Genomic DNA, 12471 nt, shown 5'->3' on the forward strand with positions numbered 1-12471 from the left:
GAAAACAAAAACAAACCAGTCCCTTCCCAGCCGCATTAGTCAGTCAATCTTAGAACCGGCCTGAAGGAAAACAAAACAAAGCATGTATATGCAATAAATCGCGATAGGGGGAATCTTTCAATAATATGATCGGATAATGCGCGCGCCAAATCAAATCTAATGCCGTTTGTATTTCTGGAAATAGAACGTCAGCTGTCAGTGCCACAACAACGGTTAGGCGGGCTGTTGATCCTTACATCCTCAATCTTGCGGCGGTTGCTGGGGTCCATCGAGTTCCCTGCCCCAAGCAACGTCTGCCCAACGGCCTTGGTGACGCCTATCGCTGGTCGGAGGATAACCGTCGGCGCTCGTTTCAGAACCGCTTTCGCGGCAGCCGTAGCGCTCCCGCTCTCTTGTACTTCTGCAGGCACGGCAATGATTGCATCCCGCGTCATGGCGAGATCGCGCTCCAATCCCCTGAAGGCTCCTCGCAGCCCCTGTACGACCCCAACAGGCTGATCAGCATAAAGCGATATCTTCTTGGTCTCTCCATCTTCGTCAATCTCGTCCTCTTCGCTTGCCGCGGCTTGGCCTTTGGGAGGGCTCAGAAGCTCTTCCGCGCCCTGAAGCATTGTTTGGGTCCCAATTGCGAGCTTGGCGCCCAGTTTCACAAGCTCATTGGACGTGGTTTTGGCGAATGTGAATGCCCCCTTTTGGATGCTGCGGACGATGCGGCCGTCTCTTCGGTATTCCCGCACAGGAACTGCCACGAGATCCTTGAAACCGCTGCCCACATTAACGAGAGACCTGATGGGGGCTAGACCGGCAAGAACACCTGGAAGCTGATTGTTCTTGATGTCCGGCATCCAAACATCGTTGAGCGCCTGGCCGAGCTTGTCGAACCCTTTTGCCCCGTACACGATGACGTGTCTCATCACCATGTCTGCCTCGTCTAGGATAAAAAAGTTCATAAATTCTGTTGTGCGACCGGACCGAAGACCTGCATAGTCCACTCGTTTCGGCTTGAAGTCGAGCTTGACGGGGATGGCATTGATCTCCGATCTCTGCAGATACGGTGGCTCTTGCGGAGGCCCGACCGGGGTCGCTGAGTCGTCTCTGAACTCGAAGAATCGACTGAGGAAATCGAGTGCGTCTTGATCTACGTGTAGACGAAGGGGAAGTACGGTCGCCTGGAAGCATGTCAGCAACGCTGGGTGCATTATTATCCTCCTCTTACTTACCTTGAGGATGATTTCCGATGCGGCAAGATATGACACAGGTCGCACTGTCAAGATCTCGAGATGCACCATACTGGTTCCAAGTTCTTTTTCTCCAGCCTCATTCATGTAAGTGGCAAATTTCCTCCACGTCGAAGTCGGTATGTGGTCGAAGATTTCCAATTCCTTGACCCGGACGTCTAGCGAGCTCAGTGTTTCTTCTGAGCCCGGTGGAAACACAACCAAGTCCGCACAAATGCCTTTGAGCTCGAATGTCATCTTATGGTCCTTGCTCCGGGATAACCGCAGCTTCTTCCCCCGTACGGTGGGCGACATGTTTCGCCGTACCGTGGTGACCGTGCTGGTAGTGGCGTAGCTGCCGGTTTCACTGACGAGGTCATCAATGTTCCGGTTGATGTCATTACGCATCTCCGCCGGATCTCTATTGGCAGGTATACCAATATAGACTGAGTTAAACAAGCAGTCGCCAATAATGGCCTCGTCGTCGTCATCAAAGGCTGCAGTTGCTCTGCCGCTAGCGCGACGCTCAGTGGCTTTCTTCTCCACATCCTTGACAGCCTTCGATATCGCGTCTCTCGTGCGCTGCCAGTCGTACCCATCGAAGAGATTCCAAATTACATGTGCGTCACGAACCCTTACTCTCAATGGGCTGTTTTGAAGTTTCGAATCATCCGAGAGGTTATACGTGTTTTGTGCAGAATTCCATCTATGGGCTGTGCCTCCCACTGAGGACTGCTGCATAAAATGATCCTCACGGAAATCAAGTTCCGACATGCTGGATGAAACGTGGTACTGTGAGTGGAAGCTGTCAGGGATTTGGGACGATTCTTCCTCTGATGCAATGAGGGGATGGAAGTCAGTAACATAATCAGTATCGCGTTCGGGGTTCTGATCAAGGGCTTCAGCCTGGTCAACGACCCCCGTAGAAGTGTCAACAGGAGACTCTGTAGCAAATGCATCCCCACTGAAGGAATTCAGCATGTCTTCAATTGGCACAATTTCAGTCCGATACTTTTTGACCTGGGTGGGCGGGCCAGGAGGTTGGAGTCCACTCATTATGCTGATCAGGGTTTGTGTCGAGTCGGCACAGGTCTCAAGGATTAGCAGATCGTCTCTAACCTCCACGTCAAGAGATTTCGCCCCATCATCACTTAGACGCATAATCTTCACTGTAGCTGTCGCCGAAGATATTGACGAGATCGAGACGTACCCCATTTCCATATATGCTTGAATCTGTTCACTATGCGGAGATGCTGCTCTTCGCCGAGGGGTATTGCTGCCTGCATCAATATTCCGTGCATCGTCGATGATCATGATGAACGCTTTACGTAGATCAAGTGTGGCTTCCGAAGACGAGAGGTCGTGAATAGCGCCGTTGAAAGTAGAGTTGGTCAGAACAATAAGCCCTCTGGCGGCTGTCCCACGTGGATTTAGACCAAGGACGCAGTCTCGGAGAGCTACTTTCAGCTTTATAGGTTTGCTTGAAAGGGCAGAGCTCTCTTTGAGAGCCTCCTGTAATGGCGGGTGCAGATCCGCAATATTAGCCAACGAAGACGCCATGTTGGCCGCAACGTCTCCGGATGTCATTTCATCACTCATGCCAAGGAATGCCATCACAGCCGAGACTGAATATTCGACGCGTAGGTTGTGTAGTTTGACCTGAATCGTGGGATCCATCTCATCGGCAATGAAGCGAACCATCAGAACCGGAATGGGGATCGAGTCTGGTTTGGGGGGTAGTGCTTCGCCAATCAGTTCCTCATCTGCATTCCTGTTCAATCTTATCGACCCAAACTGAGCGGCCACAAGCGACGGAATACTGATATGTGCTGCTTCAGCATTTTCAAGGTTCGCGGTGATAGTTCCGATCTGCCCACCGACGTGCAAGCGAGCCTCCACGTTCCGAATCAACGCTAGAGTCAGAATGCCAGGTCGGTCATCCTCAGGCAAGTACTTGGCAACACTGGATAACCTGCTCAGTTCCTCTCCTAGTTGCTGGAGTGGCCCTAGCTCAGGGTTGGAGACGACCATTTTGGCTCCTGCAACAGTGACGCGAAGAACTGACCCCTGCTTCCGCTGTCGGAATAGCGTGTCTATCATAATGTCATCATCTTCATCATATTTATCCTTGGAAGGTGTAATCAGCGATAACAGTCGATCGAGATCAGGTTCTTTCGGAGTGTACAGAAATTCCACGCGAATATTGTCAAGGCTGACTTTTGCTGGCGCATCTCCATTATCGCGCAGAGAAAACGGCCCGCTGAGTTTCGCCTTGTCGATCTGAATACCTATCCCTTCAGACCTGCTAACAGTTTTAACAGCAGTAGTCCTTAATGTGAGGTAATGGCTCTCTCCTGCCACGTCCAACGCGATTCCACCAATCCGTGCGTCCACCTTCCATTGTGAGCTAGCAGCCGGAGTCCTGATAGGTGATGGAGGGGATCCTGCAAAGCGAACGCCACGAGTCCGCTTTGGCACGTCTTTCTTGGACCCCTTGCTACCTGATACGGAGGATATCGAGTTACCAAGTTCCAGGATTGTGCTTAAGCCTCCGAATAGCCCTACTAACTCCTCCAGTCGCTGGATATTTATCTTGACGCACAGGGGAAGCGTTCCGATGGTGAACCTCGCCGACTCTTGCGACTTGCTCAACGAAAGCAGGATATCACTGTCGGTGGGTAATAGACCGTCTCTTGTTGACTCTCGCATCTTCAAGTCCTCACTGAAGGATATCAAGTCTTCGGATGCGAATCCAACGGTAAACTTGGACACAGAAGCAGAAAGGCTTGTTTTATCATTGGAACATGAGTAATGCGCCTTCACGCCCGTTGCGGTGGACTGAAGAAGGACATCATCATGCAAGAAATCGAGGAAAGTGGTGGAAGGATCCTGTTGCTTCCCCAGTGGAAAAGGGTTACCAGGGACTTGTTCGACAAACTTGACACAAAACTTGCCCAGTGTCAGACCGAAGGCCTGTGCATCTTGATTGCCCTTTTTCTGATGCTTCTCGCTCGGGCTTGTTTGCCTATTCCCGCCAAAGCCCTGGAGTAACCTTTGGCTAAACCTAATAGCTATCCACCCGATAGCTATGTCGAACTGAATCTCAACGGAGGAAATTTCAATGGAGACGTCGTTTGCACTGCTAAGGGATTCAGGATGGTGTTTGATGCTGGGCCTCATGTTAGTATCGGCAAATGGCAATTCAGTTGAGTCATGGCGGTCTCGTAACGAGGGACGAGGTATTGAGAAAGACACGGATTTCTCTCCGACCCGAGAAGCTTCCAGGGAAGAGTTTGCATCGTTAAAGCTGCTTTCCGCGGCCCCGGTATGTATTGACTCGGAAAGTTCTTGATGCCCCTTTTCCGGTTTTGTGGAAGGTATCCATACCGTGACCCGATCAATATGGAGGAAACGCTTTGATATCTCTGTGCTCTCGCCAACGTCAAATGCTGACTGGACGGACTGCTTATCGGCCGTTTCGGAGGAGGATTTCTGATTAGGAATAAATGAATGCCCGAAGGGAGACTTTCCTTCGTGATCTGTAGGTCTAGGTGTGGATATAGGTGTTCTGTCCTGGTCATCTGAACTGGTCGTTGCCTCATCGGGATGATCTGAGTATCCGTGATAGGTAGTTTGTCGAGTCAAGGTGGCTTCTGACGAGTCCCAGCCACCCGGTATATTGGGCATAAAACTTCCCGAGTTGGAACCATGACTCATAGCACTCATGTACATGCTCTGTGCCTCCTCCGAGGTGAACAACTTGGATTCCGATAACTCATCATTAAAGTAGGCAGAGGCGGAGTCCGAGCTACTAGTTTCAGAAGGGGACGGCGGGATATGTTTCGATACCTGTAGACTATCGTCAATGGTACCCTCCGTCCGTTGCTGAGATAAAATAGGCAAAGACGATTTGGAAAGGTAATGGGTGTCAAGCGGTCTCTCGATGTTTCGTACGTTGGGCGCCGAGGCCGCCGAAATGTCTCCAGATCTCGGGCATGTGTCATCTGAACCTGAGGCTTCCAGCCCCGCAGCTTGCAAATCTGACGCTTGCAAACCTGAATTTTGCAGGTTCGGACTTTGTAGCTGCGGTGTACTCCTATCAATATCGGATTGGTTGAAAGTATCAGGCGGAATGTCAGCAAGACCTTCCAGGTCATCGTCTTTGAGATGAGAATCAATCACGGAATCGAGATATGCGGGGTTGTCCAGCAGGCGTTCCTCTTCCGTAAGATTTTGCGACTCTTCAAGGTATCCGTAGCTTCTATTCTCCTCCGTATCGGCATCGGAGAACCTACCGTCATAGGTATATGTTGATCCTTCAAGCCCCGTCGCATCAGGCTCATCTTGAGCGACACCAAGAGTATGGTGGGAAGGCTCGAAGATTGTTGAGGCCAACATGGCATGGTTCGAGCTTGAGACTGAGGACGGTGCTGGTGGGACTGACGAGGCTGAGCTGGATGACTGGCTCAATTTCGAACGCATGGGAATAGAGGGAGATTCAGGCACAGCGAAGCGGGAATAATTTGAGAAGACTATAGGCTCGGAGACCAGCGCGAGCTCTATACCGTAGAGAGAAACCGGTCGTTTCCCAATGTGCAGGGAAGGCTCATCTGAGTTGGAGGCCGTAGCTACCGCACCAACACCGATTTGACGAATGCTCAGAAGGCCTGAAATCAAATCGGGCTTATCCTCAGGTTGGCGCTTAGACGAGCCTTCTTGTTTTGTTTCCACGTCAAGCCGTAAAGAGATATCGCTAACCTGAACCTGCAGGCGATCTGCAACTCCCTTCAGAAACGCAGCGACAAAGCTAGGTAGCGATACCGTTTCATCACCGAGACCAAGTTCTTCCTCATCATCACTGATGGATGCTGAAGTACGGTGGAGTATTTCAGACTGTGATGCAATGGCAGCTTGTAGTTCCTCTTTCTCTTCCTTCGGTTCGGTCTGGAGAAACGACGCGGCGAGATCTGCTGGGTTCGGAATGATAGACTCGTGACCGGGTTCATAGGTTTTGAAGAGGCTAGTTCTCGCAGCAGCTACTTCCTTCTCCGAAGGGAAGCGCAAATGTCCCTCGATCCCGCTAACCTCACAAATTATACCGCTACTGTAGATATCCGCGGGAACGGTGAGTCGAAGAAACCGAACCGTGGCACTTAGCAGTTTGCTTGAGGGAGGAAGGTGTAGAAGCGTGGCTAGTTTCTATCGAAAGACATTACCGGTTAGCATGGGACATCGGTGATGAATATCATCAAATTGCGGGGAAGCTCGGCCACAGCCACTTACTTCAAGTCGTAACGCGACATCACGAAGCTCCACGGTGCTTCGCTGACCCCAGCGGATGCCGAGACTGTCGGGATCTAAAGCTTCGGTGTCGATAAACTCAAGACGAGAGAGAGCGTATTTGAGCAAACGCTTCTGGAAAAACGAAGGCAGAAAGTAGGTCATTATGGGCGATTAGGAGCCGACCGGGGCTCACTGAAAAGGCATAAAAGTCATCGGAAAGGATCAAGACTGGAGAACACGAGAGAGGAAAAGAATATCGGCAAAAAGGAAGCGAGGAGAAAAGGCAGAACCGGTTCGGACTGCGGTTCCTAGAAAGAGAGATGTCGGGCTGCGAAGGCTAAGTGCCTGTTGGAATGACGTTTGGGGACCGAGGCGCTAGTGAGCTGATAGCGATCAGGCGGAACAAAGCCAAAATCCAGCCTGACACGCAATCTTAATGAGCATGGGGAAGTCATGTATGTAGGACTTTAGCAGAGGGCTGACCAGCGCGGTATGACTTTTTCACACATGTTCAGACCAGAGTCACTAGATTAGGAGCCAGTTCCTGGCGACTATCCTATCGAAGCTGGAGTGGAGAGATAAGCATCTCGAAAGTGGCATAAATAATCTTATGCCGGGAGCATGACTCACTTTTATGATCATCATAAGGCGTCTTTGAGAAGGAATCACGTGGAGGCATAGGTGACACCATAGGGTCAGGCTTGATTGTTGTATTTCTCAGACAGACTTAGGTAGTCATATATAGTGTAATGGTGGAGAGGGGCATAATGGGTGGTCATGGGATTTTACAGCGCTTGAATTGGCTATCTAACTAGATATCGATATTGTCCTCTTCAGGATTACAGTATTTCTCTTCGAATTCCTGGACTACCCACCCGCAGAACTTCTCAAAATCAGCGTAGAATTCGTGCAGACGACCAGCTTTCACGCCCTCTCCGAGAATAGCTTCCTGTATGTCTGTGTTCCATTCCTTTGACGTCTGGTCTTCGTAACAGCTCCAACGGATAGAGTTCTCCACCATCATCGTCAGGCCAGAGAGGCCCAAACTGTGAAATGCAAGTAGAGCCTGGTAAAACTCGGACGTTAGACCATTCGGTCCGAGCCCAAACAAGCCGGGTGAGTCGTTGCTGATGGCGACAGAGGCACCACGGGATAGAAGAGCCGGTAGAGGTTGGGATTGGAAAGAGTTGGCGAACCCGAGACATGCGTTTGAACTTGGTGAACATTCGATTAGGATGTTCTTAGACTTGACAACATCAATGAGTAGAGGGTGTTTATATAGCGAAAGAGCTTGGCTGACTCTTCGAGCGCCCAGCAGAACTGAGTCAAAAAGGTTATCGTCTGCTTGGTCTCCATCACCCAAACAGTGGCCCGCATGGAATAGAAATGGAACTTCTACGCCCTCTTCAGCGCAGCGTCCTCGGAACCAAAACAGAATGGGTAGCAGATCGTTAAGTGGCCTCCCGTTAGCCTCAGGTCCGAGTAGATCGAACCCACAGATCAATTCAGGAAATTTCTCCTTCGCGAGAAGGCACTGCTTCATACTGAGGCCAATGTCTTTGTTTGATAGACCACGCATGGTTGACCATATTACCCGAGCACCATGGAACTCTTTTCCTTCTTCAGTATTCCTGAAAGTTTCAATTTCATCTTGAAGAATCTGAAACCACGCATTGTAGTCTTTCTCGGCCCTATCACTCCCTTCCAAGAAATATTCGAAAGTAAAGGCAACTCTGAACTCAACATACCTTATCCTATCAGCGGCCAACTCCGAGAATATATGCCGTAGGCATTTGCGCAGAATAGGCTCGCACTGAAGAATTGAGTTGATGATAGGCAACCGAATATTGAAGATGTCGGAGATTGCTCTGCTCCCACTCGGAGTATGTTGTGACTGTTCGGCGGTCAGGGTAAAACGGCTCTTGAGCCATCGACGAAAGCCTGATTCTCCCTTATCCGGAAAAGAAGCCGCAGCGCTCTGTAGGTCAATCGGAGTCGATGGTTCGTAGCTATCTGCCCACAGTGAATGCTTATCTTTAGGCTCGCCAGTGGATCGAGGGCAATATCGAAAGGCGAACGGCGCGCCTTGGAAATCGCGCTGCGTTAGTAGTGGGCCAGGGGCAGATACGTGGATCCCTGGCGTAGCAAACGCCTGATCGATTAGAAAGTCCGTATCGACCATAGCAGGCAGATGACCATGCAGGAGGGACCCTTTGGGCAGATGTCGCACAAGCCTCCAGAGATCGGAGCTCTCTAGCCGCACCCTGTCCCTGTCCGACATGCGGCTCGGATGCGGGATGCCGTCTGACTGGTAACCATCTTGCTGGAGTTGGGCCAGTTCCTGAGCGCACACTCGGGAAACGATCTGGCAGGCCCTTTGGGCTACCGGAGGCAAGGACTTTTGCAGATTCGCATCTGAAGGGTAAGCGGTTAGTAAGTACTGAAGAAGATAATGCGCGTGAGTCTTACCATGGCGCTGGGATTCTTCCCTCTGGATCAGAGACAGACGACCAGCGAGGAAGCGCTGGATGAAGGGGTCCTCGATATGGGGAACGCCTTCTTCGGCTTCCCAAGAACCGTCCTCTGGATCCATGGCCCTATCCCTATCGTAAGCTCGTGACTTGATTGACCGTTCGATATTTGGCGATTATTACTGGTGACTGGGGGTCGGGAATCAGACCGTTTGGAGACGTGCGCCGGTGGTGTCCAGACTTCGGAGGCACTCCAAAGAGGAAGAGGCGGGACAAGGCAGTCTTGGCAGGCCGTGAGGGGTAACTACCGCCGAACACGGTCCCCGTTTCCGGACATGCCTGCGTTGTCGATTTCCACGTATTCGATATCTGGGGTTGTCTAATATCTTCTGCCTGTCTACCAGTCCAAAGCTTGCCCAGAACCAGATACATAGGAGCCATCCCAAGCATGAGTTCTGATGGCGGAATCTCGGAATCGCATGACCGCTGACTGGCGGAACGGAGACTCGGGGCGTCGTGGATGTAACCTTAAGCGTGGCGCGCCTTAGCTGCGGGCCAGCTGTACTAGCGCCTCGGCTTAGAGTCCTGTCAAACAGCTAACTGCGGGTTCAACCCGCGACTGACACGCGACAGTCACGCGTGGGGAGTCGCGGATACTGGCAATTTCGGAGTTACGGATGCCTCAGGCAGAAATTGGTTATATGAGATTGGGATGAGAATTAAGGGGTAAACAAAATATAAAATTTCTTAGGATTTAAAATAAATAAGAATATAAAAGTTTAATAGCTAAATATAAAAAAATTTAAGCTATATTTATCCCTTTTTTTTTTTATATTTTATTTTTTAATTAGGTTGTGAAATCCGGCCAAAGTTAAAGGTTAATTTTTTTTTTATTTTTAAAGGTTAATTAAAGTTATTTAACTAAGTTTGCCGCGGAAATCCAAGGGATCTTCACCTTTTATTTAATATACCCCCTAGTACTTAAAAAAATAAAAATATTAATACTAGGTATTAAAAATAACTTTAATTTTAATAAGGCTAAGTTAATAAATAAATATTTTATAACGCGGGCTACTAAGAAGTTTAGTAAGGTTATTTATTAATTAATTTTTTATTTTTATTTAGTTAACTTTAATTTTTTTATTTTAACACTTCTTGCGAAGCTAGTAATAGTAAATATTAATATATTAAAGTTATATAATAAATATAGGATTATTTAAGTTAAGTAATTATATAATTTAAGTATTATTATAAAAAAGGCGTAATTTAACCTCTAAATTAAATTTTATAATATTAAAAAGTTTTTTTTATTATATAAGGTTTTTTACTTCTTTAGTAATAGTAAGTAATTTAGCTTTAGTAATAAAGGTGGTAACTATTTTTTATTTATAAGTGTTTTAGTTAATTAAACCTTTAAATAACTTTATAAGCTATTTATTAAAGCTTTGTTAATTAAAATTATTACTAAAAAAAGTATTAAATACTATAATAATAATTTTTTTAATATTAATTAAGTATTTAATTCCTAGGTCCTTTATAATAATAAAATACTAAATAATATACTTAGCTACCTTAATATAAGTTTTAATAGGCTATATTATATGCTAAGCAAGCTTGCTAGCCGCTTTAAAGGTATTAAGGCATGTTATTATAGTAAAATAAAAAAATAAGCTAACAAGTTATTAGTATAAAAAAATATTTTATTTTATAGGCGTATAATTTAAAGGCGTAGGTGTTAGTTTTTTAATAAGTAAAGGTATTTTTAATATTTTACTTAGTGCTATAAGGTTATATTTAGCCTGTAAATTATTAATATAGGAATCTTAAAGTAACTAAATTTTTTAATTATAATAATTATAAATAATTTTAATATTTAAAAACCACTTTGCTTTACTAAGATTTTATAATTTATATATATATTTTATATATTTAATAAAGTTAGTGGCCTTTTTTTTAGCTTTAGCTAATCTCTTGCTTATAACAAGTATATTATTAATAAAAAAAATAACTATAAAATACTTTATAATAAAAAGGCAAGGCTCTTCCGGCACTAGCTTAAAGTTATATTTAAAAAGTATTAAAAATATTTTTTTTTACTAAATACGCGGTAATTATTTAAGGCTATATAAAAATTAATTTAACTTAAATACTTTGCTTTTAACACGCCAGGGGCCGGGTAGTATTTTAATATATACTTTTTTATTTATAAAGCTTTGGATAAAGGCGTTAATAATATTTAATTAAATAATATTAAGATTAAAATAAGCAACAAGCGCTATTATAAGTTAAAATAATTAAGTAGTAAAAGTTACTACTATAATATTAATATAGTTACTAGATTAAAAATCTTTTTTAGCACAAAGGCGCGCTTTAAATTTATTTAAATAATTAATAATATTAAATTTATATTTAAATACCCATGTAAGCGGTATAATAATCTTGCCTTTTAATATAAGAATAATTTTAAAGGTATAAAGTTTTTTAAAAATACTAAATTTAACTTTAGCGGCCTTTATAAACTAGTTTTTATATAAATATTTTATAAGTTCTGCCTAGTTTTTTAGTTCTTTTTAAAGCTAATCTTAATAAATAGCTTTGCCTGGTGCCTCTTGCAATAGTTTAGGAGGTTTAAAAATTATTAAGTAAAAAAAAATATAGTATTTAATAAAGTTTTTTGCTGGCTAGTAAAAAAGTTTAATATAAAAAACTTTAAAAAAAAGCCTTTATCTCGGGCGGTCTTTATTTATAAAATCTTTTAAATTTTACTTTTAGTGCAGGTGGTTATATTAGGCCTTTTTATTTAATTTAACCTATATAGTTAAAAGTCTGGGATTAGGATCTTACTCCCCTTTTTTTATGTTAATTTTATATAATTTTAAGTTAGATTTTTTAGGAGAAAGCAGTGTTAGTGTTTTTTTTTTATTATTATTTTTATTTATATTATTTTTTAGTTATGGGAGCCCTCTAGCACTATTATTTTTAAAGTTAAGAATTTTTTTATTTTTTTTACTTTTTACCACTTAGTTAGGTGTTATTAAAATAATTTTATAGTTATTATGGGTTTAAGAGCTTTAATTAATTATAATACTTACTAAGCTTAGGCTAGCAGCGGGAATAAGTAAAATTATAGGGTTTTTATTATTATATAATATTAAATTATTAGGTAAGTTAAAAATAGCTTTATTTTAAGCATTAATTTTGGCGTGAGGTTTATTATTTTTAATTTTTTTATTTTTACCTATTTTTATGTTATTAGGCTTAGGAGTAGGCTTGTTTTTATTATTAAGTTTAGGAAAATTATTTTTAAAGCTAATAAGAAATGGTATATTAACTAGTTTTTCTTTTTTTTTTTTATTAATATATGCTGGAATAGCATATTTTAAACTGGTTATGTAAATTAGGTTGTTTTTATTATAGGTTCTTGCCTTATTAAATATTATATTTTTTACTTAAATAACTAAATATTATGTGGCTTTGGCGCGAGGGTTCTAGATTTTTTA

At 44.2% G+C, this 12471-nt stretch overlaps 2 protein-coding genes across 2 annotated transcripts; both read right to left on the minus strand.

Annotated features, from left to right (window-relative positions):
• Window positions 1-156: 156 nt before the first annotated feature.
• On the minus strand, window positions 157-6662 carry atg2 (putative autophagy regulatory protein Atg2; the record flags this gene model as incomplete). The annotated part of the gene is made up of 4 exons (XM_026751589.1): window positions 157-174; window positions 237-1169; window positions 1221-6416; window positions 6501-6662. 4 exons carry the CDS (start codon window positions 6660-6662, stop codon window positions 157-159), a joined length of 6309 nt encoding a protein of 2102 aa, XP_026599937.1.
• A 649-nt stretch (window positions 6663-7311) lies between these two features.
• On the minus strand, window positions 7312-9093 carry DSM5745_09574 (putative CECR1 family adenosine deaminase; the record flags this gene model as incomplete). The annotated part of the gene is made up of 2 exons (XM_026751590.1): window positions 7312-8915; window positions 8970-9093. The coding sequence occupies 2 exons, from the start codon at window positions 9091-9093 to the stop codon at window positions 7312-7314; spliced, it is 1728 nt and encodes a 575-aa protein (XP_026599938.1).
• Between the last annotated feature and the right edge of the window lie 3378 nt (window positions 9094-12471).

Source organism: Aspergillus mulundensis (genome assembly GCF_003369625.1).
Source record: "Aspergillus mulundensis strain DSM 5745 chromosome Unknown scaffold_12, whole genome shotgun sequence".
Taxonomy (NCBI): Eukaryota; Fungi; Ascomycota; class Eurotiomycetes; order Eurotiales; family Aspergillaceae; genus Aspergillus; species Aspergillus mulundensis.